Source organism: Dipodascopsis tothii (assembly GCF_038497935.1).
Source record: "Dipodascopsis tothii strain CBS 759.85 unplaced genomic scaffold V1510scaffold_3, whole genome shotgun sequence".
NCBI classification, from domain to species: domain Eukaryota; kingdom Fungi; phylum Ascomycota; class Lipomycetes; order Lipomycetales; family Lipomycetaceae; genus Neoaidaea; species Neoaidaea tothii.
In genome coordinates, this window is record NW_027117987.1 from 269195 (window position 1) to 296373 (window position 27179).

Consider the following 27179-nt stretch of genomic DNA (forward strand, 5'->3'; position numbering starts at 1 on the left):
CCCGGGTCCGTGTCACCGCGAGTCCGGCGGACCGGGTCCAGGGTCCGCCGGTCCAGACACCTGGGTCCGGCCAGGTCCCGGATCGGACTCGATCCGGGTTCCTGGCACGGCGCGGATCCAGGACCTTGGATCCGCACCCCTCGCCGCGCCTCGCTACGTCGTTCCCGCTGTCAGCGCGGCCGTCCGCAGCGCCGGCCGCGTCCCTGGCCGCGTCGATCACGCACCGTCGCCGTCTGGCTCTCGGCGCCCGCAGTGGGCCGGTCGCCCACAACGTGCTAGCCTACTGCAAGCGCCCCACAACCGTGCGCGGGCCCTCGGCAGGTCCGACAACGGTCTGAATCGGGCACTCGGCCGGCCTCTAGGCCGGCACCGTGGCCGGCTTGCGGTCTTTTTGTCCTAACCGCTGGCCCAGGCGGCGTGCGTGCTCTCGACTCAAAAAGACGTGCTCGGGACCAAGCTGTCAAGTGGTATCGACAAGCCTTTCACCCCACACACTCGAACGCACTGGCCCAGGAGCCGTTGCAACGCCATGCATCTTCCGAAACTGTCTGGCGGCGTCATCCGTGACATGATCGAGGTCACCAAGTACGAATGGCACATGGGTTTGACCTCGTTCGGAGGTCCGGTGGTCCAGTAAGTGTGGCACGGTTGCGGCGCTGTGGCTGCGCGGCTGTCGGCGGCTTTGGACCGGGCTGGCGGATCGGCTGCGCGCGGCCGGCGCGGCCGGCGCGCCCGGCGCGGTCGGCCGGGGCAGCGACGGCAGAGCGCTGCGTTCTCGTCGGCGCTCTGAGCCGCACGGTGGGGCGATCGCCACCGTGCGGCTATATGATCTGCGGCTACATGCTGCATGTTGCCGCCGCCAGCCACGCAGCCGCCGGCATATAGCCGCATATACCCGCTCGAGCTCGCTGACCGCAGATTCCAAAACGTACGTGCCGGCCAGGCTCTACTAACGCCAGTTCAACAACTTCTTCGTCCAGAAACATCAATGGATCTCCGACGAGACGTACCAAGAGCTCTTCGCAGTCGCCCAGGCGCTGCCCGGATCCGCCTCGACTAAGCTGCTCTTCATCATCACGCTCCTGCATACGTCGCTCATGCCCGCCATGATGGCGTTTCTGTACTGGTCGCTGCCCGGCGCGATCGGCATGTTCGGCCTGGCCTGCGGCGTCGGCCAGATCGGCCAGACGCTGCCGGCGCCGGTCTACGGCCTGCTGTCGGGCCTCAACGCGGCCACCGTCGGCGTCATCTTCCGCGCCGCCATCCAGCTCTCGGGCAAGGTCATCACCGACAAGATGTCGTTCGCGCTGGTCTTCATGGGCGGCGCTGTTGGCGTCGTCTACACGTCGCTGTGGTACTACCCCGTGCTGATGGTCATCGGCGGCTGCTTCGCCGTCATCTGGGACATGCGGTACCTGCACAAGACTGTGTTCTGGCTGCGCGACCACGTCCTGCCGGCGCGGTACCGCCGGCGGCCGGTCGTGACCGACGCTGTCGAGCTCGACGACCTGCCGCCGGTCATCCTCGTTCCGGAGGTGCCGGAGGACGAGCCGAGCGCGTCGCGCCGGACGGCCACGCGCGGCGACAAGAACCACGACGACGGCGACATCGGCATGGTCCGCGTGCGCGCCGAGTCGGTGGCCGAGTCGAGCGCGACCACGCAGTGCGCCGAGGTCGACGAGGCCGCGAGCACCGCGCCGGACGCGGTCGAGGCCGCCGCCGCCGCCGCCGCAGCCGCGGCCGAGCGTGCCGCGTCGCGTCGCGTCTACGTGGGCATTGCCATCGTGACGTCGTTCCTGATCTCGTTCGTGGTGATCATCGTCATCCGCGCCGTCGTCAGGCCGCTGCCGGTCACGTTCTCGATCTTCAGCAACCTCTATCTGGCCGGCACGCTCATCTTTGGCGGCGGCCCGGTCGTGATTCCGCTGCTGCGCGAATACATCGTCTCCGAGGGCTGGGTGTCGTCGCGAGACTTCACGATCGGCCTGGCGATCGTCCAGGCGTTTCCCGGCCCGAACTTCAGTTTCGCCATCTACCTGGGCGCGCTGGCCTACCACAACTACGGCTCCTCGTTCGTGGCCGGCGCCCTTGTGGCCTACGTGGCCATGTACGCGCCGGGCATGCTTGTGGCCTCGGGCATGTTCACGTTCTGGCACAAGCTGCGCAAGTACCGCGTCATCACGTCCATCCTGCGTGGCATCACCTGCTGCGCCACAGGTCTCGTCTGGATCGCGCTCTACCGCGTCTGGAACACGGGCTTTCTGTCGACCGAGAACGAGTCGGGCGTGTCGCTCGGCAACGACGCCTGGTGGGTGTCCACAGCCGCGACCGCGTATGGCCTGTCGCGCCTGTGGGAGGTGCCCACGCCCATTTGCATCGCCGCGGGCGGCGTCATGGGCTTGGCGCGATTTGCTGTCATGCAGGGCGAGGGCTTGAACGGCTAAACGTTGCATCTGCGCCGCACGACATGCGGCTTGCCGCTCGTACATAAAAATGCATTGCGTCACACGGACCACGTAGACTGCCGTGGCCGGGCGGGCCTGCGGCAGCGACCTTCGGGCACGGCCTGCGGGTGGCTTGGGGTCGCAGGCCGCCACCGCCGCCGTCGGGTCTGCCTCGACAAGCCCGCAGCCGGCTCGGCCGGCTGACATACGTGCCCCCGCGGCCAAACCTTCGCCCGCGCGCCCGCCCGGGCGGCAGACACTTTCGCCGCGCAGCAAAAAAGGGCTCAACCGGGAATTGAACCCGGGACCTCTCGCAATCAACTCAGGGTGAGCCCTAAGCGAGAATTATACCACTAAACCATCGAGCCGCACTTGACGATCTCTGCCGTCTTTGCCGCTACGTCCGGCGGCCAAGCGCCGACGCGCCAGCGGCCGTGTGCAGTGGCGCCGACACCGTGCCGGATCTAGGCCAGGTACGTAGGGCCAGTGTGTCACCCCGAAACGCACGCCGACGCACACGCCGACGCACGCAGCCGGGGTCGGGCAGCTTGGATCGCGCAGCCGTTCTGCGGGCGTCGGGCACGCGACCGTGGACGCCTGGCCGCGGTCTCCGTGCGCCGTGCGCTGCTCACCGCCGTCGTCGGCCCGTCCACCGTTGTACCGTCGCCGGCGTTGGGCGTTGTTTGGTAGAGCCCTGGGCTTGGGTCATTAATTCGAACGTCCAAAAAATTTCTGAACCGCAAACCAAGAGCCAGCGAGTCAGGGCTCTCAGCAATTGCGTCCCAGGCCGTCTCCGCTCGCGGTGCTCCGTGGCAGACCCTTCTCGCAGCGTGCTTGTCGCGCGCTCGCAGTGGCCAGACCCCCAAGGACACGCGGGCGACCGCCGCGATGAAGATCAAGCTCACACTATGCTCGCCGCTGTCGTCGCACCCGCTCAAGCTGATCTGGCCGCTGGCGCCGTCGTTCATGATCAACAACCCGACGATCTGTGATCTGGTGTACTCGGTCTTCAAGACGTTTCCCTGGTTCTTTGCGCCGCCGGTGGACGGCGAGGCCAGCGGACCCGAGGACGGCGGCGCCGGCGCAGCCGCCAAGCGGTTCGAGGACTTCTCGGAGGACATGTTTGCGTGCGAGAACCGGGACGGGTGGAAGTTCTGTTTCTGGCACCTGGTCCAGGACGTGCTGGAAGACGGCGACATGGTCACGATCCGCAAGATGGAAAACGAGCAGCAGTGGATGCGCCACCAGGCGTACTCGACGCTGGCGCGTCTGCCGGCCGAGACGCCGCGGCTGGACGACGCGATCCACCGGACACCGCAGATCAGCATGGCGCTGCCGCCGAAGCGCCCGAGCTCGTTTGTGGACGTCGAGACGCCGAGCATGAAGCGGCCAAAGGTCGCGCCGGCGCCGGCGCCGGCGCCGTCGGTGTCGTTCAACCCGCCGGACGAGACCGAGAGCTCGAAGCTGGACGTGACGCTCGAGACCAAGGACGACGGGCCGGACGAGATCTCGTCCAAGTACCCGCCGCCGCGGGCGCCGGCCGTGCCGCGCAAGGCCGGGCCGGACTCGAGCCCGATCAAGACGTACACGGCGCCGTACCAGGGCACGGTGGCGACGCGGTCGCGCAATGCCCGCCGGCGCCGGTCGAAGGAGAAGCGCCGGCAGCTGGACGTCTCGGTGGACACGTCCCTGACCGAGGACGACGTCGGACGCGAGGAGGACGCCGGCCGCAAGGCGGACCTGAGCATCGACTCCAAGGACGAGATCTCGATCGACCTGCCGACGACCGATCCGGACCAGTCGCTGACATTTGCCGTGGCTGGCCACACGCCGGTGCCGGAGCCGCGCCGGTCGCCGCGGGTGGTGTACATGGCCGTCGAGTGCGTGGATCCGGATCGGTTCGCGCCAGAGGTGCCGCCGTACCCGTTCCGGCAGGCGCCCCGGCCGACGTACCGGGAGAAGGCGCGCGCGCCCGAGCCCGAGCCCGAGCCCGAGCACGAGCCCGAGCACGAGCTCGAGCCCGAGCCCGCCGAGGACGACTGGATGCTCGAGTACATGCCCAAAGGCGCCCCGGACGCGGCCGCGCTGCCGGCCCTGGCCGCCGCCGACTGCGCGCCCGGCGCGATCGTGCTGTTCAAGCAGATGCTCATGAACGACAAGACCTACGTGCCCTACATCACCGACTGGCGTTACGGCATTGTGGTCGAGGTCCGCGACCGCCAGGACAACGTTGCGGACGCTGTTGGCCCGGACTCGATGCTGAGCGTGCGGCTGGCGCCCGAGCTGTGGCCCCAGCGCGAGCACAAGAAGTACGACAAGCACGGCAACCGCATCTGGGGCCGGTTCGAGACCGCGCTGACCGAGGATGAGGAGGCCGAGCGCGACAACGATCCCGTGTACCGGGGCTATCACGACGTGGCGTGGGCGGATCTGCTCGAGGCGCGGCTGGTGGGCCGGGTGCCGGAGGAAGGCAAGGCGGCGAAGCCGATTGAGCTGTCGAGCGAGGCGAGCGAGGCGGGCGAGGGCAGTGAGTCCAGCGACTCGACCGACTCGACCGACTCGACCGACTCGACCGATTCGACCGATTCGGCCGACGACTCAACCTCGTCGGACTCGGACTCGGACTCGGACTCATCGTCGGGCTCGGGCTCGGACTCGGACTCGTCCTCGGGCTCGGACTCGTCGTCCGGCTCGAACAAGTAGCATGTACGATCTAGATTATGAGAGTATTTACAATTGCGCCCACGCAGCCTGCGTCACGCGCCGCCGCCGCCGTCCGCGCGCTTGAGCGGCTGAGCGGCCTCGTACTCGCGCTGCATGGCCTGTTGCTGCTCGAGCTCGAGCATGCGCTCCTTCTTGATGCGGACGCGCTCCTGGTCCTTCAGCACGCCCTCGTACATGGTCTGGGTCAGCGCGGCCGCGGAAAGACGTACCCGGTGCTCCTGCTCCTGGATGTAGTGCACGCCAGTGACGATCAGGCCCGTGGCCGCGATCACGGACGCGAGAGTGATCTTGGAGGCCCGCGACATGGTTGCGGGAAGGACGGGAGAAATTCGCAGAAGAGGCCGGGGCCGGGTAACGCGGCCCTAGCCCTGGTTACGGGTTACGGGTTACCGAGTGGATCACGGAGGACCACCAGCGCGGCGTCACGTGAAGCGACGTCTATCGCCAATGGCCATTTCCTGGCCGACCCTCCTCTTTATCTTTTATCTACACCGTTAAAACTTTTCGACCCCAGCCGTCTACGAACAATCGCAATGGTGAGGCGGCGCGGCCGCGCAGCGGCCCGGCCCGCGATGGATGGGTGCTAACGACGCAGTCTGCCCAGAGCTCTGCCGGAATCCAGACCCTCCTCGAGGTAGGTTCGGGCGACTCCGGCGGCGCAATTGGCGGCGCCGGCGCCGCGGCCCCGGGGCGCGTGCCGGGCAGGTGCTGACCGACAGGCCGAGAAGGAGGCCCAGGCGATCGTCAACAAGGCCAAGACCTGTGAGTAGTGGGCCCGGCGGCGCTGACGGCAGACCGTGTGTCCAAGATGCAGGAGGCGCGCTCGCAGGCCACCAAGGAGATTGAGGCCTACAAGGCCGCCAAGGAGGCCGAGTTCAAGAAGTTCGAGTCCGAGCACTCGGTCTCGAACAGCAAGGCCGAGGAGGAGGCCAACGCCGCCGTCCAGAGCGACCTGGTCGCCATCAAGGAGGCCGCGGCGACCAAGTCCGAGGGCGTGGTCAAGTCGCTGCTCGACGCTGTGACGGCGCCGAAGCCGACGCTGCACATCAACGCCCAGTAGGCGGCGCGGCGTGGCCGCCAGCATGAATCATATGTAATTCCAAATAGAAGCACGTTGCCATGGCGACGCAACGGTGGGGCGTGCCCCGCCACGTAGTGGCGCAGGTGGCGGCCGCCCGCCGCCGTGGCGGTGTCTCGTCCGATGTGCGCCCTGCGCCCAGCGCCCGCCGGCAGCATCGGCGGCTGCCCACCGGCCCGCGCGTACGCCCGGTCTGCGCGCACTGCGCCGATCGCTGCGTGCCGCCCGCCGCGTGCCGCCGGCCCTCCGCCGTCCCGTGCCGCCCGCCGCCGCCCGCGCGCCGCCTCTCCGCCCCTACGGTCGCGGCCGCGGCCAACGGCAGCCGCCCTCGGCCCCGGCCTAGCCCCTTCTGGAGAACCCATCGGCGCCCACATCAGGCTGACCCTGCGGTGTACACATGGGCGTGCATTAGCCTGCATAACTGCCTCGCATCCGGCAGCGCCCTGGCAACTTTCGGTGTCGCCGTAGCCGCATCGGTCTAGCTCCCACACGCTACCAAAATCCAGATTTTCAGTCAAACTTGACGACGGCCCAGCTCACCCCACGGCCACCCGCTAGACACGGAATTGAGCGCTGCCAGCCCGTCGAGTCCCTGCTTGGACACCGAGGTACGTCTGGGCGCCGTCCTGGCCGGCTGCGCCCGCAGCCGCGCCTGCCTGCCCCGGTCGTGTGCGCGCTGACAGCCAGGCTCATCTCGTCCACCCCAGGCCACAATCGTCTGGCTCACCCTCGCGACAGTGAGAGCGGAGCGCCAGACGCAGCCTGCATCTCTCAGCCGACCGCCGACCATGGATCGTCTCCAGTCCGCCGTCGATCGTTTTGTGCAGCCGCTGGACGCCGTGCTGCGGACCACGCCCGTGTGGGCTGCGCTCGAGCGCGTCTCGCCGCAGGCCGCCGCGCGCCTGCCGCTGGCCGTGGCCGCCGGCGCGGTCCTGGCGACCGTGCTGGTCGTCCGGAGCGTGCGCGCCGCCGTCGGCGCGCCGGCGCCGCCGGCGATCGCGTACGAATTTCCGCCGGAAATCGCCGTCGACTGGCCCCACACGCAAAAGCCCGCCACGGCGCCCCCCCAGCTGCGCGACCCGGCCCGGCCCGACAGGATCAACGCGTTCTGCCCAGCGACCGGGCTCTCGCTCGGCGCGCTGCCGATCTCGACGCGTGCGGACATCGACGCGGCCGTCGCCGCCGCCGCCGCCGCGCAGGCCTCGTGGAAGCTCAGCTCGTTTGCCGAGCGGCGGCGCGTGCTGCAGTGCCTCCTCGCGTTCGTCAAGGGCCACCAGACCGAGCTCTCGCAGGTGGCCGCGCGCGACTCGGGCAAGACGCTCGTGGACGCCGGCCTGGGCGAGATCATGGTCACGCTCGAGAAGCTGGCCTGGGTGATCAAACACGGCGAGCGCGCGCTGCGGCCGTCGCGGCGCAGCGGCCCGGCCAACCTGCTCATGCGCTTCAAGGCCGCCGAGGTCGTGTACGAGCCGCTGGGGGTGGTGGCCGCGCTGGTGTCGTGGAACTATCCGTTCCACAACATGGTCGGGCCCATCATCGCCGCGCTGTTCACGGGCAACGCCATCGTGGTCAAGTGCTCGGAGAACGTGGTGTGGTCGTCGCGGCAGTACCTGGAGATCGTGCGCAGCGCGCTGCGGGCGTGCGGCGCGCCGCCAGACCTGGTCCAGCTCGTCTGCTGCTGGCCGGAGGACGCCGACCACGTGTCGGCGCACCCCGGCCTGGCCCACCTGACGTTCATCGGCTCCAAGCCGGTCGCGCACAGGGTGCTGGCCGCGGCCGCGCGGTCGCTGACGCCGGTCGTGGTCGAGCTCGGCGGCAAGGACGCCGTCGTCGTCCTGGACGAGCACCGGCCGGCGTGGACCGAGCGCTCGGCCGGCGACCTGGCGGCCATGCTCATGCGCGGCTCGTTCCAGTCGTCCGGGCAGAACTGCATCGGCATCGAGCGCATCGTGGCCGAGCCGGCCGCGTACGGCGCGCTCGTGGCGGTCTTTGAGAAGCTCGTGCCGCAGCTGCGCGTGGGCAGCCCGGTCGACGGCGACGTCGACATGGGCGCCATGATCAGCGACGCGCGGTTCGCCGCGCTCGAGGCGCTCATTGCAGACGCCGTCGCCGGCGGCGCGCGTCTGCTGGCCGGCGGCCGCCGGTACGCGCACCCGCGCTACCCGTTCGGCGCGTTCTTCGAGCCCACGCTGCTGGTCGACGTCACGCCGGCCATGCGCATCGCCAACGAGGAGCTGTTTGCGCCCGTCATGGTGGTCATGCGCGCGCGCGACACGACGGACGCGATCGCAATCGCCAACTCCACCGGCTACGGCCTCGGCGGCGCCGTGTTTGGCTCCGGCCGCCGTTCGCCGGCCATCGACCGCGTCGTGCGCGAGCTGCGCACCGGCAACGTGGCCGTCAACGACTTTGCCACGTTCTACGTGTGCCAGCTGCCGTTCGGCGGCGTGCGCGAGAGCGGCTACGGCAAGTTCTCGGGCGAGGAGGGCCTGGTCGGGCTCTGCAACGCCAAGAGCGTGTGCTACGACAAGTACCCGCTGGTCCACACGTCGCTGCCGGCGACGATCCGGTACCCGCTGCCGAGCGTCAACAAGGCGCTGACGCTGATCACGGCCATGAACACGGCGGGGTACGCGTCGAGCCTGTGGGAGTTTGTGGTCAATCTCGGCACGCTGGCGGCCAACGCCCAGTAGTCAAATGCATTTTGCGACCGTGTAGATGCGGATCGGCGGCGACGCCGCGTAGTAGAAGAACCGCGGCGCCGGCCGCGCGACCGTGTGCGTGTGCGAGAGCCCGTGGGCCGCGAGCGCGGCCTCGAACGCGCCGACCGTCTCGGCCGACCGCACGGTGGCCGCGATCACGATCTCGGCCCGCGGGCTGGCCGCCAGCGCCGCCGCCAGCGTGTGCGCCAGCAGCGCGCCGAGCACCGCGTCGTACGTGAGATCTGCGCCGAGCACGACGTCCACGCCGCCCGGCACCGCGTGGTCCTCGTCGCCGGCGCCCCATCGGAGAACGCCGGCGGAGACGTTGGCCACGCCGTTGGCCGCGATGTTGCCGGCCAGCCGGCCGACGACCTCGGGCGAGCCGTCCGTGAGGGCCACGGACGCCGCGCCCAGCTTGCTGCAGAGCAGCCCGACGAACCCGGACCCGGCCCCGAGCTCCAGCACGCGCCGGCCCGCCACCTGCGGCCCGTGGCCGGCCAGCAGGTGCTCGCCCAGCGCCAGCGCGGCCTCCCACGTCCGCAGCCCGGTCGAGCCGAACCCCGAGATCAGCGTGCGCACCTCCGAGATCCTGATCGTGTCCTCGCCGCCGTCCGGCCGGTCGAACGAGTACCGCACCGGGCTCGCATCCGTCGACACCCCGGCGCCGCCGGCCACCGCCGACATGAGCCCGACCAGCGCGCCCAGGATGTCCTCCGAGACCTCGACGTCGTCTGCCGCATGCGCCTCGATGGCGGCGTTGATTTTCTTGAGCACGGCGAAGGCGTATCGCGCGGGCGGATCGTTTTCTTCGACGTTGAGGTCCGCAAACACCTCTGCAAACAGCCGCTCCTGCACGTCAGGCAGGCAGATCAGCGGCAGAGCAGGCCGGTGCGGGCTGCCGGGGCCGTCTGCATCGGCCACGAAGTCTGCATCGGCCCCGTCGTCCAGCTCGAGCCGGAACGCTGTTGGCGGAACCAGCTGCTGGAACTGCCGGCGAATCAGGGCTACCGTGCGCGCTTTGGCGTCCATCTGCGGTCAGCCCGGCCGCCGCCCACGTACCTTGGACGGATCGCTCGCTGTCGGGCGGATCACTCGCTGCTCGGCGGATCGCCCGGGGAATTGGATCGTTGTGGTTGCTTCCCGAGCTTTCGCTTAACTACAAAGTCGCGATGTCGACAGTTCCACGCGTAACTTGAAACCTGTTACCCGTCAGGCGCGCCATGCACGAGCCTCTGGCGGCGGCTGTCAGGGCTGCCTGCGGGCGGCTATGCGCCACAGGCGCCACGGGTACGATCTGCCCGCAGGGCAGCCACCCTCGACGGAGTCGCCGCCGGAGGCTCACCAGTGGCGGTGCTGCGAGCCTCCGGCGGCGCCCGTCGCGGGTACGTCCTATTGGCGGCGCTACACGCAGCCAACGACGGGTGCTATGGCAGCGGTGATGCATTGTTACTCGGCCTTGTCGGCCCTGTCCTTGGGCTCTGGGCGCGGGCGGCGGAAGGCAACAGAGCCGTGGCGTTTGGCCATGGCGTCCTGCACGGCCTCGCGGACGCGCGGGTGGCCGCGGACACGTTGCTCGACCATCCAGGCGCGCAGGCGGTCGGCCAGGGCGACCTCGCCGACGACGCGGTCGAACGGCGGCGGCACGTCGACCAGAAACGGCTGCAGCTCGGACAGAAACGTCCGGCTGGCCTCGGCGTTGACGGTGACGGTCATGGCGTCGAGCCGGCCGAGCATGGCCTCCATGAACCGCTGCTGCTCGGCCGCGAGCTCGGACGTGGGCTCGAGCGGCCGCGGAAAGAGCAGCGGGCCGATCTGGGCACCGGCAATGGTGAGGGCGATGACGACCTTGCGCGAGACCGCAACGATCTCGTGCACGGTGAACGGGTACGGCAGGCCGGCCAGCAGGGGCTGCGCGGCGCCGCCCGTGACGAGCACGAGCTCGAAGACGGCCTGGGCAAAGAGCGCGTAGAAGCGCCACTGGTGTCAGCGCGATCACGGCAGAACTTACGTAGGCGCCGTATTCACGCTGCCGAAACACGACCAGCGCCGTCAGCACAACCAGCGAGCCCAGGTAGTGCGGTGCGGACACGTAGATGCCGCGGGTGACGTAGTCCATGGCCGTCTTGCAGCCCTGCCAGTCGAGCACGGCGGGGCCAAAGCGGTCGTAGGCAAAGCGGGCGACCGGGCTCGACAGCGTGTCGTACACCCGCTTGATCGCGATGTACTCGGCGTCGCCGGCGCCGCCGCTCTTGTCCGGGTGGTGCAGCGCCGCCAGCCGGCGGTACGTTGACCGCAGCGCGCGGTCGTCTGTCTGCGTGGACGCGCCAAAGGCCCGGTAGAAGTTGCCGGCAGAGACGACGTCGTGCAGCGCCGCCACGACCGTGTACACCAGGTAGCCGAGCACGATCGCGATGTAGACAGCCTTGCGATCGCGGGCGTGCTTGCGCGACTGCGGCGGCGCAGCGGCGGCCGGAAAGACGCGGTAGTACGCGTTGAGCACGGTCGACGTTGCTGGTCGTCAGCGCTGTTCGCCAGCGGCGCCTGCGCGCCCGCGCGGCCGCTCACTCACCCATCGACGGCACAAACATCCACAGGACGAGTCCGACCAGCGGCGGGGCCATTGTGTGGTCTCAGAGCCTCACGGGAGCGGTCAAGAATGTCGATCTCCAGCGGCGGTCGCTGGGCGGGGCAGTCTCTGGCGGGACTCTTCGGTGCCCGCGCTCGTGCTCTATCGATCCGCGCCGGTTTCGGCCGTTTCCTGGTACAGCCGCGTGCTCGGGGCGGGCTGGTGTCGTGCGCGATTTCAACGTCGTCGGGAGCGGCGTCCTACGCCAAAAGGGCCACCACACATTTTAGACGACCTCGCCTTTGCACATCAGCGCCGACACACACGCACGCCATCCACGGGCGGCGGACTATGCAGATTGGGTCGTGAGGACCGATCGAGAGTCCATCCAGCGGGAACTACGACGCCGGGGCCGTGACTGCGCACAGAGTGCGCGGAGCGAACCAAGCCAGGAGTGCACAGCGAGCGCGGGCATTGCCAAGGATGGCCAGCCACGACGCCGACATTTCAGACGCCAGCAGCCGCGAGGGCTCGATGGAGCCGGTGGCAGACCGGGCGCCGACGCCGGGCGGCGTGGATGCGGGGGGGACGACGCCGCCGGCCGACGACAGCGCGGCCGACACGAGCAGCGGCGCGAGCAGCTTTGTGGAGGCGGTCGAGGAGGCCGAGCCGGCCGGGCCGGCCGAGCTGGCCGAGACGGTGGGCGGGGCCGGCGGGGGCGCCGACGCCGCACGGCATGCGGCTCAGGATGCGATCGCAGATGAGGCTGACCGCGCCGCACCAGGTGCGGCTGACCGCGCCGCAGACCGTGCGGCTCACGGCGCCTCGCCCGATCTGGCCGCCGGCGCCGACCCGGCCGACCCGAGCGACGCTGCCGACGCCGGGCCCGAGCCCGTGGCCCCGTCCGGCATCGAGCCCGCCGCTGCGTCCGACACCGAGCCTGACGTCACCGCGACGGCTGCCGCGCTCGATTCCGTCGCGCTCGACCCGCCGTCTCCGGCCGCAGACTTAAGCGGCTTCTCAGCCGGGTTTTCGGACCCATCCACACCGCCGCGCGCACACACGGAGCCCGCCATGCACTCGACCAGCTGGACGTCACCCGCGCAGCCGTCGTGGGGCGACGACGACGACGACGACGACTTTGGCGACTTTGGCGACGCCGACACGTTCGACGCGACACAGACCGCGCCCGCCCCGGGGGCCTCGGCGGTCTCGCCGGCCGCGCCGGCGGCCAGTGCTGTCCGCGTCCTCATCGACACAGACTTCGAGTCGCGCGAGCAGTCCGAGCTCGTCTCGGGCGCCATCGCCGACGCACTCTTTCCCGAGGCCTTCGACAACGGCTGGCCCGAGCAGATGCTCGTCAGCCGGTCGCGGCCGTCGATGCTCGTCTCGGACCGGTGCCAGTCGATCTGGGCGCACCTCCGCACGCCGCCGACCGCGCAGACGACCGAGTGGACGACGTCGACGTCGCGGCGGTCGTTCCTGATCTCGCTCGGCCTGCCGATCGATCTCGACGAGATCCTGCCGGCCAAAAACAAGGTCGAACCGCTCGTGCTGTCGTCGCGGCAGCGCCCCGGCGGCGACACGCCGCCGTCGCAGCCGGCGTCGGCCACGCACTCGCCGTCGCCGTCAACGGCCTCGTCCAAGTCGTCGGCCGCGCCGCCCGACTTTGACGCCGACTACGCCCGCCAGCTCTCCAAGGTGTCTGAGGTCGCCGTCGCGCGCATGACGTACGACGAGGTCCAAAACCACATGCGGGAGCTCGAGCGCGTCAAGACCGAGGCCGCAGTCATGCTCGGCTACTGGATCGACAAGCGCAACAGCGCCGCCAGCGACAAGGAGAAGTTCGAGGCCGTCATCGAGAGCTCGATCGAGTACGCCCAGCGGCTGCGCAAGCATACCACGCGTCAGGCCGCCATCCCCCGCCCACGGACCAGCAACTGACCGCCGCCCAGACCAAAACGCTCCTGTACATATGCACAGTGGACTATCTGACTTTTTGTTCTCAGCACGAGCACTCCTCTTCCAGCATCCTAGTTTTGTGCATGGTTTTGGCACGTTCTTTCTCCATAGCATGTTTAGGTATTGTATTTCTAGGTAGACTACAAACGAGACCATTCTCTAATCGCCCGCGCGGACGCCGTAGTGCGCCATGATCTCGCGGACGTCGACGCCCTTGACGTCGGCCACCTGCCGTCAGCGCTGCCGGGCGCCCACCTACCATGCCAATGAGCCCGAGCCCGATCTCGCGGATCTCGTTGTACGTGCGGTGGAGCCTGAGGTGTGTGCGCACGATGCGCTCGGGGTCGTCGTCGAGCTGCGCTGCCTGCTGGGCGTACTCGTCGTTGAGCCGCGCCAGTTTCTCGCGCTTCTGTTCGATCCGGGCCAGCGCGAGCTCCTCCTGGGTTGACTCGCGCACGGGCAGCTCGCTGGGGGCGAGCGAGGCGGGCGGCGCCGTGGGCGGGTCGTGAACGGGCTGTTCTGCGGGTACGTTTTCGGCCGCGGTCGCCTCTGGACGAGCTGGCGGCGGCTCGCTGACGGCCAATCGCTTGGCCGAGCGCTCGTCGTACTCGGGGGTATCTTCTGGCGTGTCTAGAATGTCTGTCAAGGCGGTGGCCGGCCGTTTTGGCGACCGATCAGGCTCTGGAACTTGCTCTGGTATTTGCACTGGTGGCGGCAACAGTACGCGCTCGAATTGGATCGGACCAGGCACAACCGGCAGCTCGGGGTCGTCTAGATAGAGCGCTGTGCCATGGTCTGGAATGGACCCTGTGTGGGCCGGCTCGTCGCCGTCCCATTCAGAGAGCATGCCAGACTCGCTGGACGCGTCGAAAGCGTCGATTTCTGTCGTCAGAGCCATCGGCCGGCGACGTACCTTGGACGTCATCGTCAAGCTCGATCGGGGGCTCCACCGGGGTATCATGGGTATATTCAGCGGGCTCGTCAGGCACGGTGGCTGCGGGCTCGGTCATGGTATTGGTATCGAGCGCGCGGTCGCGCTGCGGAACGCGAGCATTGTTTGTATGCCACTGCTTAACTAAGCAAATCAGCAAGCTGAGGTGCCTCAGTCACGTGGCTGGAAAAATTTGTCTCCATGCATGCAGGCGCAAACAGCACGACGGCAACACGTCGGACGATCCGGCCGGCGCACAGCGGCATAGCGTACGCAGGCTGCGCAGGCCGGCCCTACATCACCCTCCAGCATCCGGCACTTGTTAGACAGAGTCAGAGTTGTATTAGATAACTTTTAAGAGCATGATATTTTTACAACTAGGTACATCTGGAAGACCGACACAGTTTTGACTTCTACCGCCAAATGTAAACCCACAAGTGTATGGATGAGTAGTTTAACGGTTGGACTTGGCAACACGCTCCAGCTCGTCCTTCTTCTTGATGGCGTACGAGTTGGACGAGCCCTTGCCAGCGTTGATGAGCTCCTCAGCGAGGCACTCAGCAATGGTCTTGACGTTGCGGAACGAGGCCTCGCGAGCACCGATGGTCAGCAGGGAGATGGCCTGGTTGACACGGCGCAGGGGCGAGACATCGACAGCCTGTCTGCGGACAGTACCGGCCGAGCCGATTCTGGTCGAGTCCTCACGGGGACCGCAGTTGACGATGGCGTCAACAATGACCTGCAGGGGGTTGAGGTCCGTCAGGAGGTGGATGATCTCAAGAGCGTGCTTGACAATACGGACAGCCAGCAGCTTCTTGCCGTTGTTGCGGCCGTTCATCATCAGGGCGTTGGTGAGACGCTCAATGATGGGGCACTGGGCCTTGCGGAAACGCTTGGAGGCGTAGCGGCCAGCCGAGTGCGAGAGGTAGACAGGCTGGCGGATCTGGATGTAGTCGGTGAGCGAGATGTCCTTGACCTCAACGTCCTCGAACGACCACTTGTTGAAGAGCTTGACCTGGCCGGCCTCGGCGACAACCTCGTCGGGCAGGACGGTCTTGAAGGTGGGAGCCTCGACCTCAAAGGTCTCGGCGGGAGTCTCCTCGTATTCGGACATGATTATAACGATACTTGTGAACCGGTGTTCTGTTGATTAGTATTGTAATAGGGAGGAAAGGACTATATCCAATATTCTGATATGTTTGTGTAAAATTGCTTCTGCCCTGGCGGTAGTGGTCCCAGCAGGCGCGCCGGCCGTGACTTTTTTTCTAGGGTTGAGCCCTAACAAGATTTACGTGCCGGGGACTGTCCTCCCAGCCGGGGGGGGTGCCCCGCCATGACGCCGCGCGTTCCGGAGTGACACTGGCGCGCTTCAGCCACGCTGTCACCCCGCCTCCGAAAAAATTTCCAACCTCCAAACCTTAATCGGTCTCCCAACGAAAAAATTAGTCGCAGCGCGCAGGCAAGATTTTCAGCAGCCCAGCCGGATCTCTTGTGCATTCACCGCGGACGGCTAGAACCACAATGTCCAAGTACGACGACTTCATCCAGGGCATCTCGGACTCGGAAGAGGAGGTCGAGAACTATGACTCGGACGAGGAGATCGAGATTAGCGACGACGAAACGACCGCGGCCCAGCAGCGCGAGAAGAAGAACAACTTCAACAAGGCGTTCTCGCTCACGTTTGACGACTCGGTCCTCGGCGAGAGCACAGCGGTCGATGGCTGGGACATGATGGAGGAGCGCGCCAAGGGCGCCGGCCGCAAGCAGGTCGATCTGGACAGCATCATCCGGCGGCACATGGACGCGGACGGGGACTCGGCGGACGAGGCCGCGCCGGCCGGCAAGAAGCTCAAGGGCCCCCTGCGGCTGCCGAGCGACGACGAGTCGTCGGCAGACGAGGCCGAGCCGGAGCTGACCGGCCGTGCCAAAAAGGAGGCGCGCAAGGCCGCGGCCAAGGAGGCCAAGGAGGCCAAGAAGGCCGGCAAGGCCAACAAGACCGCCATCAAGAAGGAGGAGAGCGAGAGCGAGAGCGAGTCGAGCGACGTGAACAACGCGTACGACGACGAGGTCTCAGAGGCCGAGGACGCCGAGGAGGTGGCCGCGCGCAAGAAGTTCTTCGCGGCACAGCCCAAGCTGGACAAGAAGTCTGTGCACGACCAGTTTGCGACGCTGGCGCTGTCGCGGCCGCTGCTGCGGGCGCTGTCGGCGCTGGGCTACACCAAGCCGACGCCGGTGCAGAGCGGGGTGATCCCGATGGCGCTGATGGGCAAGGACATCGTGGCCGGCGCCGTGACGGGCTCGGGCAAGACCGCGGCTTACATGATCCCGGTGCTCGAGCGGCTGCTGCACCGGTCCAAGAAGGTGCAGTCGACGCGGGTGGTGGTGGTGACGCCGACGCGCGAGCTGTCGATCCAGGTGGCGGACGTGGGCCGCAAGCTGTCGCAGTACATGCCCGGCATGAAGTTCGGCCTGGCGGTCGGCGGTCTGAACCTGCGCGTGCAGGAGCAGGAGCTCAAGGCGCGGCCGGACGTGGTGATCGCCACGCCCGGCCGGTTCATCGACCACATCCGCAACTCGCCGAGCTTCCAGGTCGAGGACGTCGAGATCCTGGTGATCGACGAGGCCGACCGCATTCTCGAGGAGGGCTTCCAGACCGAGCTCACCGAGATCCTGCAGCTGCTGCCGGCCAAGCGGCAGACGCTGCTGTTCTCGGCGACGATGACGTCGAGCATCAAGTCGCTGGTGCAGCTGTCGCTGCACCAGCCGATCCGGATCATGATCAACCCGTCGAACCAGGTCGCGTCGGGCCTGGTGCAGGAGTTTGTGCGGCTGCGCAAGCGCGAGAGCGCCAAGCCGGCGATCCTGACGTGGCTGCTGCGCAAGCTGGACGCCAACGAGCGGATCATGGTGTTTGTGGCGCGCAAGGAGACCGCGCACCGGCTGCGGATCGCGCTGGGCCTGATGGGCATCCGCGTGGGCGAGCTGCACGGCGCGCTGTCGCAGGAGCAGCGCCTGGCGGGCATCAACGACTTCCGCAGCAACAAGACCAACATCCTGGTGTGCACGGACCTGGCGTCGCGCGGCCTGGACATCCCGCGGATCGCGGTCGTGGTCAACTACGACGTGCCCAAGACGTACGAGGTGTACATGCACCGCATCGGCCGCACGGCGCGTGCCGGCCGCCAGGGCCGCAGCGTGACCTTCGTGGGCGAGGCTTCCACCGAGCGCGCGATCGTCAAGGACGCCATCAAGAACATCAAGAAGGGCGAGGCCAAGGCCGTCAGCCGCGAGGTCAACTGGACCGAGGTCACCAAGATCGTCGGCCAGCTCGAGGGCAAGACCGACCGGATCGAGGAGGTCCTGCGCGAGGAGAAGGCCGAGAAGGCGCTGGCGATCGCCGAGATGGAGCTGCGCAAGACCGAGAACATGCTCAAGCACCGCGACGAGATCCACTCGCGCCCGAAGCGGACCTGGTTCGAGGACAAGGTCACGAGCGAGCACGGCCGGAAGAAGAAGCGCGGGCCCAAGTAGTGGGCGGATGCATCCGGCGGGGCCGGGCCGCGCAGCGGCGATGTAATATACAAAAGTTTGCCTTGGTCCGAGCCGCACCGCGTGCGGCGTCGAGCGTAGCCGCGGCCGGCGGGCCGCCCGGCGCGGCCGCCCGGCCCGTGACTCGAAACCCGTGCCAGGAACCGGGCGCCTGGGTTTTGTGATCGTGCGCTAGCCGGCCGTTCGCACGCTAGCGGATCCACGCCGCCGGGCACCGCCTTAGCGCCGCTCGCACGCTGCAACCGGGTCAGCCAGGCGGCCGCCCATAAATTCCGCCGCGCAAATTCTTCTGGCCGCGTGCATACCACTGCCCTCCGCGGGCCCATCCACTCTACGACGGCCGGTCAGCAGCGCCTGATCGCCGAGGCTTCCAGGGCAGATCGCGCCGGCCGACGCAGCCGGCGGCGCGCACCGCCACTTTTGGGCAATCCCAAACACAACGAGATCTGGGGCAGCCACAACAACGCGCGGCTGGTGTGCCACAACTCCCAATCGAGGATCGGTGCCGGATCCACGACGAAGACAACGGGGCCCGGTCGAGGACGATCGTGCGCAGGCGCGCAGTTGAGACACACCAACGCTTGGAGCTGCCGGACTGCTGCAGAGCGACATCGACAGCACACGACATGCTGACGTCGGCAGGCACAGATCTGGGCGCCACGGACGCCCGGTCGCGGCCGGTGACGGCCGGGGCCGCGGGCGGCGAGGCCGCGGCCGGCGTCGACTACCAGACGCTGGCGGCCGAGCTGCGGGCGCACCTGGACGAGCTCGAGGCAGAGCTCGAGGTGAGTGGGCGGGCGGCGGCGCTGACGGGCAGGAGGGCGACATCACGACCAAGGGCTACGAGAAGCGCAAGAACCGGCTGCGCGAGACGTACGCGGCCGTGGCCGATACGGTGGACTGGGCCGGCGAGCGGCCGGGGGTGGGGCACCAGTACTCGGGGTCGACGACGAGCCAGCACTCGTACCAGAGCGTGAACTCGTTCGTCGACAGCCCGATCGAGGCGTACACGGGCGGGCTGGCGCGGCCGGGCAGCTACGCGCACACGTACCAGTCGTCGTCGGACTCGGACGCGCTGTACATGCGGGACCGCAGCCGGGACGTGTCGCGCAGCACGAGCCGGGACACGAGCCGGGACGCCAGCCGCGACGCGCGCGACGGCCGCAAGGACGAGGGCGTGCACTACCGCGACACGCTGCGGTCCGAGGCGGACTTCAGCGAGTTCTCGGCGGCGTACGGCGCGCACGTGGCCACGTCGCCGACGTACTTTGCGCCGGCGGCGTCGCCGCGGCCGGACGACGGCGCCATGCAGCCGCCGCTGGTCCCGCGCGGCTACAACGCCGGCGGGATCGTGCTGCCGCCGGCCAAGTTCAAGAACCTGGCGTCGCTGCTGCGCGACCGCACGCGCGCGACGCCCAAGGCCAACGCGATCCTGACGCTCGACGCCAAGGGCAAGGAGGCCTCGGCGATCTCGTGGGACCGGCTGTCGGCGCGCGCCGAGAAGGTCGGCCAGGTCATCCGCGAGAAGAGCGGGCTGTACCGCGGCGACCGCGTGGCGCTGTACTTCCGCGACACCGACGCCGTCGACTTCGCGGTGGCCATGCTCGGCTGCTTCCTGGCGGGCGTGGTCGCGGTCCCGGTCAACACCGCGACCGAGTACGGCGAGCTGAACCGGATCCTGAACGCGTCGCTGGCGCACCTGGCGCTCACCACGGACGTCAACCTCAAGGCCTTCCACCGCAACTTCATCTCGCAGGGCCAGCCGTGGCCCCGCGGCGTCGAGTGGTGGAAGATCAACGAGTTCGGCACGTTCTCGAGCAAGGCCGACCTGCCGGCGCTGCAGGTGCCGGACCTGGCCTACATCGAGTTCGCGTCCGCGCCGACGGGCGAGCTGCGGGGGAGCGTGCTCTCGCACAAGACGCTGATGCACCAGATGACGTGCCTGGGCCAGATCGTGCGCAGCGCGCGCACGGCCGAGCGCGCCGCGGACGACCTGGCGCCCGAGCCGGACGTGCCCGACGCCAGCCTGACCACGGTGAGCTACCTCGACCCCCGCCGGTCGATCGGGCTCATCATGGGCCTGTTCCTGTCGATCTACCTCGGCCACACGCTCGTGTGGGTGCCGCAGTCGGCGCCGACGGTGCCCGGCCTGTACGCGCACCTGATCTCGCGGCTGCGGCCGTCGATCCTGCTCGCCGACTACCCCGGCCTCAAGCAGGCCGTGTACAACTACCAGTCGTACCCGCTGCTGACGCGCAACTTCTCGAAGCGGCACGCGGTCGACCTGTCGTCGGTCGCGTGGTGCTTCGTGGACTGCCTGACGGTCGACGCCGAGTTCCACGAGATCCTGACGGACCGGTGGCTGCGGCCGCTCGGCAACGCGCACGCGCACGAGGTGGTCGCGCCGCTGCTGACGCTGGCCGAGCACGGCGGCATGGCGATCGCCGTGCGCGACTGGCTGCGCGGCGAGGACCGGCTGGGCGCCGCGCTGCCGGCGGCGACCGACGACGACTACGGGCCGTCGGACCTGTCGGAGCTGCTGCTCGACAAGGCCGCGCTGGCGACCAACACCGTGCGCATCCTGTCGACGAAGCTGCCGCGCGGCGGCTTCCTGGACGAGCCCGTGGGCGACACCATCCGCGTGGGCGCGTTCGGCTACCCGCTGCCGGACGCGACGCTGGCCATCGTCGACCCGGAGCCGCTCGACGGCGCGTGCCGGCTCGTGCCCGAGCTGACCGTGGGCGAGATCTGGGTCGACAGCCCGTCGCTCTCGGGCGGCTTCTGGGGCCTGCCCAACGAGACCACCCAGATCTTCCACGCGGTCTGCCGCGGGCCGGCCGGCCTGCTGCCGACGCGGTTCCTGCGCACGGGCCGGCTGGGCTTCACGTACGCCGGCAAGGTCTACGTCGTGGGCCTCTACGAGGACCGCCTGCGCCGCCGCATCGAGCCCGCGGCCGACGGCGCGCGCCGGCCGCAGTTCCGCTACAACTACACCCAGCACCTGGTCCAGACGATCATGCAGAACGTGCCGCGCGTCTTCGACTGCACCGCGTTCGACGTCTTTGTCAGCCACGAGCACCTGCTCAACGTCCTGGTCGAGTCGCCGCTGGCCATCACCGCGCCCGACACGCCCGGCGGCCCCCCGGCCGTGCCCGACGCGGACCTGCTGCGCGAGCTCTGCGTGCGCTGCGTCGACAAGCTGCGCGCCGTCCACGACGTGCGCGTGTACTGCATGCTCGTGACCGCGCCCAACACGCTGCCGCGGAGCCTGCGCAACGGCCGGCTCGAGATCGGCACCATGCTCTGCCGGCTCGACTACGAGCGCGGCACGCTGCCGGCCGTGTACGCGCACTTTGGCGGCGACCACAGCCTGCTCAACCTGCCGGCCGACGTCGGCGCGGACGACGCGCGCCGCGTGTGGTCGCTGGCGGCGGCCGCGGCCCGGCAGGGCCAGCTCGCGCACGAGGACACGCAGTACACGGGCGTCGACGACCGCGACGTGATCGTCGACGACCGGTCGGGCACGTCCATGGCCAAGTTCCCGTCGGTCGTGCACGTGCTGCAGTGGCGCGTGGCCAACCAGCCCGAGGAGCTCGCGTACTGCACGATCGACAGCAAGAGCCGCGAGAGCCGGCAGACGACGTGGAAGAAGTTCGACGGCCGGGTGGCGGCCGTGGCCGCGCTCCTGCGCGACAAGGCCGGCGTGCGGGCCGGCGACCGCGTGGTGCTGCTGTACTCGCACTCGGAGGACTACGTCCACGCCGTGCTGGCGTGCCTCTGCCTGGGCGCGGTCGCCGTGCCGGTCGCGCCGCTGGACCAGGCGCGCCTGGGCGAGGACGTGCCGGCCCTGCTCGGCGTGCTCGACGACTTCCGCGTCCGGGCCATCGCCGTCAACGGCGAGACCGAGCACGCGCTCAAGACCAAGGCCATCGCGCAGTACGTCAAGCAGTCGGCGCAGATCGCCAAGGTCGCCATGCAGCCCGTCGTCAACACGGCCAAGGCCAAGGCCGCCGCGGGCACGGCCGCCAGCCACCTCGACGTGCGCCCCGAGTGGCTCGCGCCCGGCCGGCCCGCGCTCGTCTGGGTCCACTGGACCGCCGACAACCGCCCGGTGGCCGTGTCGGTCGGCCACGACACGCTGCTGGCCATGTGCAAGACCCAGAAGGAGACGTGCCAGCTCAGCAGCACGCAGCCGATCGTGGGCTGCATCCGCAGCACGTCCGGCGTGGGCTTCCTGCAGACGTGCGTGCTGGGCATCTACGTCGGCGCGGCCACGTACCTGATCTCGCCGGCCGACTTCGCCGTCAACCCGTCGCTGTTCTTCCTGGCCCTCGCGCGCTACAAGGTCAAGGACGGCTACGCCACGCGCCAGATGCTCGAGCACGGCATGGCCCTGGCCCCCATGCGCGGCTACAACCTGCGCGAGACCAAGAACCTGATGGTCGCCTGCGACGGCCGCCCGGACGCCGGCATCTTCACCCGCCTCGGCCGCTTCTTCACCGCGTCCGGGCTCGAGCCGACGGCGATCTCGGTCGTGTACTCGCACGCGCTCAACCCCATGGTCACCACCCGCTCCTACATCGGCGTGGACCCGGTCCAGCTGCGCCTGGACCTGGCCGGCCTCCGCCGCGGCCTGGTCGTGCCCCTCGACCGCGCCGCCCCGGGCCACTCGGTGGTCCTGCACGACTCGGGCATGGTCCCGGTCAACACCCAGATCGCCATCGTCAACCCCGAGAGCCGCCGGCTGTGCCGCGCGAGCGAGTACGGCGAGATCTGGGTGGCCTCGGACGCCTGCGCGACGGGCTTCTACGGCTCCACCGACCCCTTTGACGCCGAGCGCTTCGCCGCCCGCACTGCCGACGGCGACCGCAACATGCTCTACACCCGCACCGGCGACCTCGGCTTCCTGCGCACCGTCTCGCGCCGGCTCGGCGCCGACGGCGCTCTGGTCGACCTGCAGGTGCTGTTTGTGCTGGGCGCCATCGGCGACACCTTTGAGATCGCGGGCCTGAACCACTTTCCGATCGACATCGAGACCACCGTCGAGGCCGCCCACCGCGACATCTGCCCGGGCGGCTCGGCCGTGTTCCAGGCCGACCGCACGGTTGTCGTGGTCGTCGAGGTCGCGCGCACGACCGCTCTGGCCGCGCTCGTGCCCATCGTTGTCAACGCCGTGCTCGACTGCCACGGCATCCTGACCGACGTGGTCGCGTTTGTGGCCCGCGGCGACTTTCCGCGCTCGCGCCTGGGCGAGAAACAGCGCAGCAAGATTCTGGCCTCGTGGATCAACCGCAAGCTGAAGACGCTGGCGGTGTTTAACGTGACCTAGCGGGCTGCGCCGCGGGCCGCGGCGGCTATGCGCCACACACGCCACGGTACAATCGGCCCGCAGGGCGCACCCTCGACGGAGTCGCCGCCGGAGGCTCGTCGCACCGCCACTGGTGAGCCTCCGGCGGGGGGGGGGGGGGGGGGGGGGGGGGGGGGGGGGGGGGGGGGGGGGCGCGCGCGGGGGGGGGGGCGCGCCCCCCGCGCGCCCCCCCCCCCCCCGCCCCGCCCCGCGCCCCCCCCGCGCCCCCCCCCCCCCCCGGAGGCTCGTCAGTGCCGCTTGGCCGCGTTGACGAGCCTCCGGCGGCGACTCCGTCGAGGGTGCGCCCTGCGGGCGGCGCAGGCGTGCACGGCCACCTGCGCCTCCGAGGGCGAGCCGCACGGCGTGCGGCGCGGCAGTCCGTGCGGCGCGGCTAGTGAGCCGCACGGCGCGCGGCCGGCGCACGCCGCGTCCGCGCACAGCCGGCCGCCCATGCATTTTGATCTGTACAACATGTTCTCAACCGGCTCGCCGGACGTAGGCGGCCCCACCGCGCGGCGGCCGGGGCGTTACCCGGCCGTCGGCACCCCGCGACGTCGTCGCTGCGCCGCCAACGCTCACGCGCCCAATGGAGTCCGTGATCGCCGAGCTCGCAGACCACTGCCGCGCGCTGGCCGGCGCGCGGAGCACCGGCGGCAGCGCCGACCGGCTGCTGGTGGCGGTAAGTCGCGCGCGGCGCCGCTGACGGCAGATCAGCGGTATCCCCGGGTCCGGCAAGACCACGGTGGCCGAGGTAGGTGGCGGGCGGGCGCGCTGACGCAGAAACTGGCGGCCGCGATCAACAGCGCGGGCGGGCCGCGGGCCGCGTTCGTGCCGATGGACGGGTTCCACCTGCGGCGGGCGCAGCTGGCGCAGATGCCGAACGCGGCCGAGGCGATTGCGCGCCGCGGCGCGCCGTTCACGTTCGACCCGGCCGGGCTGCTGGCGCTGGTGCGGCGGCTGCGCGAGCCGGTGACGGCGGCGACGCCGACCGTGTACGCGCCGTCGTTTGACCACGCGCGCAAGGTGCGTGGCGGCGGGGCGCGCTGACGCAGGACCCCGTGGACGACGACATTGCGATTGCGCCGGACGCCGCCATCGTGATCTTCGAGGGCAACTACCTGCTGCTGCAGGACCCGGTGTGGCGCGACATTGCGGCGCTGATGGACGAGCGGTGAGTGCGGCTGCGCGCGCGCTGACGCCAGCTGGCTGGTCAAGGTCCGGCGCGAGACGGCCCGCGCGCGTGTGATTGCGCGCCACCTGGCGGCGGGCATCGCGGCCACCGAGGCCGACGCCGCGCGCCGGGCGGACGAGAACGACCTGGTGAACGGCGACTACGTGCTGGCGCACTCGGTGGAGCCGACGCGGTTTATTTACAACTGCGCGGAGGACGCCTCGATGGCGGCGCCGTGACGGGTGGCGCGTGCGGCTGGTGCGGGGCGGTGCCTGTGCGCGTGCGGCTGGTGGCGGCTGTGTGGCTGGTGGCGGCTGTGCGGCTGGTGGCGCCGGTGTGGCTGGTGGCGGCTGTGCGACCGCCGCGCGGCTGCGTGGCTGGTGGCGGCTGTGCGCCCGCGCGGCTGTGGCAGTGCCGCCCGCGCGGTGCCGGGCGCGTGCGGCGCATGCGCCCGGCCTCCACGCGCCGCCCCCGGCCACCGCGCCTCCGCCCCCGTCCCGCTCCGCCGCGTCTCCGCCGTCCGTCGCGCGCCGCCCGCAATACACTAGCAGTGCTGGCTCGAGTACGCGTGGATGACCACCGCGGTCGCGGTCTGAATGTTCATCGACCGCACCACGCCGACCTGCCTGATCTCCACGCAAAAGTCCAGCTCCAGCAGCAGCTCGGTGGGAATGCCCTCCTTCTCCTTGCCCAGCAGGAGCACGCAGCGCTCCGGAAACTCGAGCGCCGGGCTCAGCTGGACCGACTTGTCGGTCTGCTCCAGCCCGATCAACGTGTAGCCCGCGCGCTTTTGCGCCCGTAGATACGCAGCCACGCCCGCCTCCGGGACCTCCTCCAGCGGCAGCCACTGGTCGGCCGTGACGGCCACCGACACGAACGACGGGTGCCGCGCCACGGCCAGGTCGTTGACCGTCATGCGCTCCACGCCGAGGACGTCGCAGGCCCGGCAGATCCCGCCCAGGTTGGGCGGCTTGTCCACGAGCGACGCCACGACCGTCATGTGGCCGCGCCGCACGCCCGCCGCCCGCCGCGCCTTGTCCGTCTCCATCAGGCTGTCCCAGACGCCGCTCTTGGTCTGGATCGTCGTCAGGATCTGGCTGGCCGGCCCGGCGGCCGGCCGCAGCGGCCGGGCGTCGGCCGCGGCCGGCGCAGGCCCGCCGCCGCCGCGCCCGACGTGCGCCGGCAGCCCGGACGGCCGCAGCCGGCCAAAGGCGCGGGCCGGCACCCGCCGGTGGGGCTGCGTCGAGATCCGGTCGAGCAGGCCGCCGCAGATGGCCTCCACGTTGTAGTCGCCGTGCAGGCCCCACAGCAGCTCGTCGCCGTGCTTGAACTGGCTGTACTGCGGCGCGCGCCGGATCTGCGCGGCCAGCTGGTCGAACATGCGCCGGTTGCCCACGTCGAGCCCGCTGGCCGCCAGCGTGGGCCACATGGCCGAGAACAGCGACTGCGGTCAGCGCGCCCGGGCCGATACGTACCACGCTCGAGTGCCGCACCACGGCCTTGTTGCTGGTCGCCAGGGGGATCAGGTACGACACGTACGCGGCGTACGCCGCGGCCTGCCGGCTGCGCGCGAGCCCGCGGCAGACCATGAGCCCGACCGTCATCAGCGACGCCAGGTATTTGGGGGCCTCCTCGGGGCCGTCCAGCGCGGCCCAGAGCGCGCCGGCGTCGCCGCGCTTGAGCAGGATCCGCCCGACAAGCCACTCGAGGTAGACGCGCGCGTTGGGGCTCATTTCCGAGACCAGGCTGCGCATGCACACGTCCAGAACGGCGCCGCGCTCGGCGCCGCTGAGGACGGGCTCCACGGCGAGCACCAGCTCGAGCAGCGCCGCGCGCCGGTGCGTGTTGTCGCCGTCGACGGCCGGCAGCGTGGCCGCGTAGACGCCGGCGGCGCGGACGGCGGCCGAGAGCGCGTCGGCGAAGACGGTGCCGGCGGCGCGGGCGTCCGGGACGTGGCAGGCGTCGGCGGCGGCCGTGTGGCCGGCGGTGTGGGCGTCGGCGGGCGCCGGGCGGGCGCCGTCGCGGCCGGAGCCGGTGTCGCGGCCGCCAGCGTCGCCGCCGGCGTCGTCGCCGCCGTCGCCGCCGTCGCCGTCGCCTTCGCCGCCGCCGCCGTTGCCGTCCGCATCGCCCGCGCCGCCCACCCGCCCCAGCAGGTCCACCACGTACGCCCGCGCGTCCACCTCCTCGTGCTCGTACGTCTGCGCAAACAGGTCCTTCCCCACGTCGGCCGCCACCGCCGTCGCCACCGCGTGCTCCATCTCGAACGCGCTCTCGGTCATCTGCACAAACGTGTAGATCTCCATCAGCACCTCGCCGATCCACGTGTGGCCGTACACCAGCTCGGCCTCGGTCTCGTGGATCTGCCAGAAACACGCGGCCAGCACCGGCAGCACGTCGCGCCGGCCAAAGCTCTGCCGCACGACCTCGTGGGCCACGCGCTGCAGCCGTTTCTGCAGCGCGTCGTCGGCCAGCGCCAGCCGCAGGCTCGCCGGCGAGAACATCAGCTTGATGACGGCCCCGCACAGGCTCTTGCCGGCCGACCGCGTGCTCCTGTCGATGGCGGTCTCCCACAGGTCCTCGACGGTGTCAAACAGGTTGTAGGTGCGGTAGCAGGCCGCGCCCTCGCGCGCGGTCACGGCCGCCAGGAACTCGCAGTAGTCCTGCTGGAGCGCCGGCGCGGCGTAGAGAATCGACCGGTTGACGCG

The 27179-nt window shown here is 69.7% G+C and overlaps 14 protein-coding genes and 1 non-coding gene across 15 annotated transcripts; 8 read left to right on the forward strand and 7 right to left on the reverse strand.

Moving 5' to 3' along the window:
- Positions 1-529: 529 nt before the first annotated feature.
- Positions 530-2444, forward strand: V1510DRAFT_360278 (chromate transporter-domain-containing protein; the record flags this gene model as incomplete). The annotated part of the gene is made up of 3 exons (XM_066931008.1): positions 530-633; positions 919-928; positions 960-2444. The coding sequence occupies 3 exons, from the start codon at positions 530-532 to the stop codon at positions 2442-2444; spliced, it is 1599 nt and encodes a 532-aa protein (XP_066791187.1).
- A 280-nt stretch (positions 2445-2724) lies between these two features.
- On the reverse strand, positions 2725-2812 carry V1510DRAFT_t15. The gene has a single exon. It is a non-coding gene; the product is annotated as a tRNA-Pro (tRNA).
- Positions 2813-2912: 100 nt separating this feature from the next.
- V1510DRAFT_229325 (uncharacterized protein) lies at positions 2913-4989 on the forward strand. The gene is made up of 2 exons (XM_066930509.1): positions 2913-4166; positions 4547-4989. The coding sequence occupies exons 1-2, from the start codon at positions 3333-3335 to the stop codon at positions 4811-4813; spliced, it is 1101 nt and encodes a 366-aa protein (XP_066791188.1). The 5' UTR covers positions 2913-3332; the 3' UTR covers positions 4814-4989.
- Positions 4989-5865, reverse strand: V1510DRAFT_229330 (uncharacterized protein). Its single transcript, XM_066930510.1, has 2 exons — positions 5378-5865; positions 4989-5347 (listed from the first exon to the last, which is right to left on the reverse strand). The coding sequence occupies exons 1-2, from the start codon at positions 5471-5473 to the stop codon at positions 5201-5203; spliced, it is 243 nt and encodes an 80-aa protein (XP_066791189.1). The 5' UTR covers positions 5474-5865; the 3' UTR covers positions 4989-5200.
- Positions 5655-6381, forward strand: V1510DRAFT_410813 (H+-ATPase G subunit-domain-containing protein). Its single transcript, XM_066932783.1, has 4 exons — positions 5655-5704; positions 5764-5802; positions 5888-5930; positions 5963-6381. The coding sequence occupies exons 1-4, from the start codon at positions 5702-5704 to the stop codon at positions 6226-6228; spliced, it is 351 nt and encodes a 116-aa protein (XP_066791190.1). The 5' UTR covers positions 5655-5701; the 3' UTR covers positions 6229-6381.
- Positions 6382-6630: 249 nt separating this feature from the next.
- V1510DRAFT_443942 (uncharacterized protein) lies at positions 6631-7484 on the forward strand (the record flags this gene model as incomplete). The annotated part of the gene is made up of 2 exons (XM_066935674.1): positions 6631-6854; positions 6934-7484. A coding segment is annotated over exon 2 (450 nt), but the record flags the coding sequence as incomplete, so codon positions are not given.
- On the forward strand, positions 7269-8963 carry V1510DRAFT_410816 (Aldehyde/histidinol dehydrogenase). The gene has a single exon (XM_066932784.1). It carries the CDS (start codon positions 7593-7595, stop codon positions 8937-8939), a length of 1347 nt encoding a protein of 448 aa, XP_066791192.1. The 5' UTR covers positions 7269-7592; the 3' UTR covers positions 8940-8963.
- V1510DRAFT_410817 (putative methyltransferase-domain-containing protein) lies at positions 8821-10236 on the reverse strand. Its single transcript, XM_066932785.1, has 2 exons — positions 10008-10236; positions 8821-9977 (listed from the first exon to the last, which is right to left on the reverse strand). The coding sequence occupies exon 2, from the start codon at positions 9975-9977 to the stop codon at positions 8940-8942; it is 1038 nt and encodes a 345-aa protein (XP_066791193.1). The 5' UTR covers positions 10008-10236; the 3' UTR covers positions 8821-8939.
- Positions 10236-11770, reverse strand: V1510DRAFT_410819 (uncharacterized protein). The gene is made up of 4 exons (XM_066932786.1): positions 11518-11770; positions 10957-11459; positions 10331-10925; positions 10236-10278 (listed from the first exon to the last, which is right to left on the reverse strand). The coding sequence occupies exons 1-3, from the start codon at positions 11567-11569 to the stop codon at positions 10395-10397; spliced, it is 1086 nt and encodes a 361-aa protein (XP_066791194.1). The 5' UTR covers positions 11570-11770; the 3' UTR covers positions 10236-10278; positions 10331-10394.
- Positions 11771-12588: 818 nt separating this feature from the next.
- On the forward strand, positions 12589-13458 carry V1510DRAFT_359765 (uncharacterized protein; the record flags this gene model as incomplete). The annotated part of the gene is made up of 1 exon (XM_066930983.1): positions 12589-13458. The coding sequence occupies one exon, from the start codon at positions 12589-12591 to the stop codon at positions 13456-13458; it is 870 nt and encodes a 289-aa protein (XP_066791195.1).
- A 127-nt stretch (positions 13459-13585) lies between these two features.
- V1510DRAFT_410824 (Swi5-domain-containing protein) lies at positions 13586-14609 on the reverse strand. The gene is made up of 2 exons (XM_066932787.1): positions 13736-14609; positions 13586-13704 (listed from the first exon to the last, which is right to left on the reverse strand). Exons 1-2 carry the CDS (start codon positions 14435-14437, stop codon positions 13636-13638), a joined length of 771 nt encoding a protein of 256 aa, XP_066791196.1. The 5' UTR covers positions 14438-14609; the 3' UTR covers positions 13586-13635.
- A 120-nt stretch (positions 14610-14729) lies between these two features.
- V1510DRAFT_410827 (40S ribosomal protein uS7) lies at positions 14730-15607 on the reverse strand. The gene has a single exon (XM_066932788.1). It carries the CDS (start codon positions 15519-15521, stop codon positions 14862-14864), a length of 660 nt encoding a protein of 219 aa, XP_066791197.1. The 5' UTR covers positions 15522-15607; the 3' UTR covers positions 14730-14861.
- Positions 15608-16431: 824 nt separating this feature from the next.
- On the forward strand, positions 16432-18004 carry V1510DRAFT_410830 (nucleolar dead-box protein). Its single transcript, XM_066932789.1, has one exon. It carries the CDS (start codon positions 16661-16663, stop codon positions 17936-17938), a length of 1278 nt encoding a protein of 425 aa, XP_066791198.1. The 5' UTR covers positions 16432-16660; the 3' UTR covers positions 17939-18004.
- A 578-nt stretch (positions 18005-18582) lies between these two features.
- Positions 18583-24313, forward strand: V1510DRAFT_438716 (uncharacterized protein; the record flags this gene model as incomplete). The annotated part of the gene is made up of 4 exons (XM_066935596.1): positions 18583-18741; positions 18774-23276; positions 23803-23982; positions 24107-24313. The coding sequence occupies 4 exons, from the start codon at positions 18583-18585 to the stop codon at positions 24311-24313; spliced, it is 5049 nt and encodes a 1682-aa protein (XP_066791199.1).
- Positions 24314-24650: 337 nt separating this feature from the next.
- On the reverse strand, positions 24651-25536 carry V1510DRAFT_410842 (putative trna ribose methyltransferase). The gene has a single exon (XM_066932790.1). It carries the CDS (start codon positions 25520-25522, stop codon positions 25019-25021), a length of 504 nt encoding a protein of 167 aa, XP_066791200.1. The 5' UTR covers positions 25523-25536; the 3' UTR covers positions 24651-25018.
- Positions 25537-27179: the final 1643 nt, after the last annotated feature.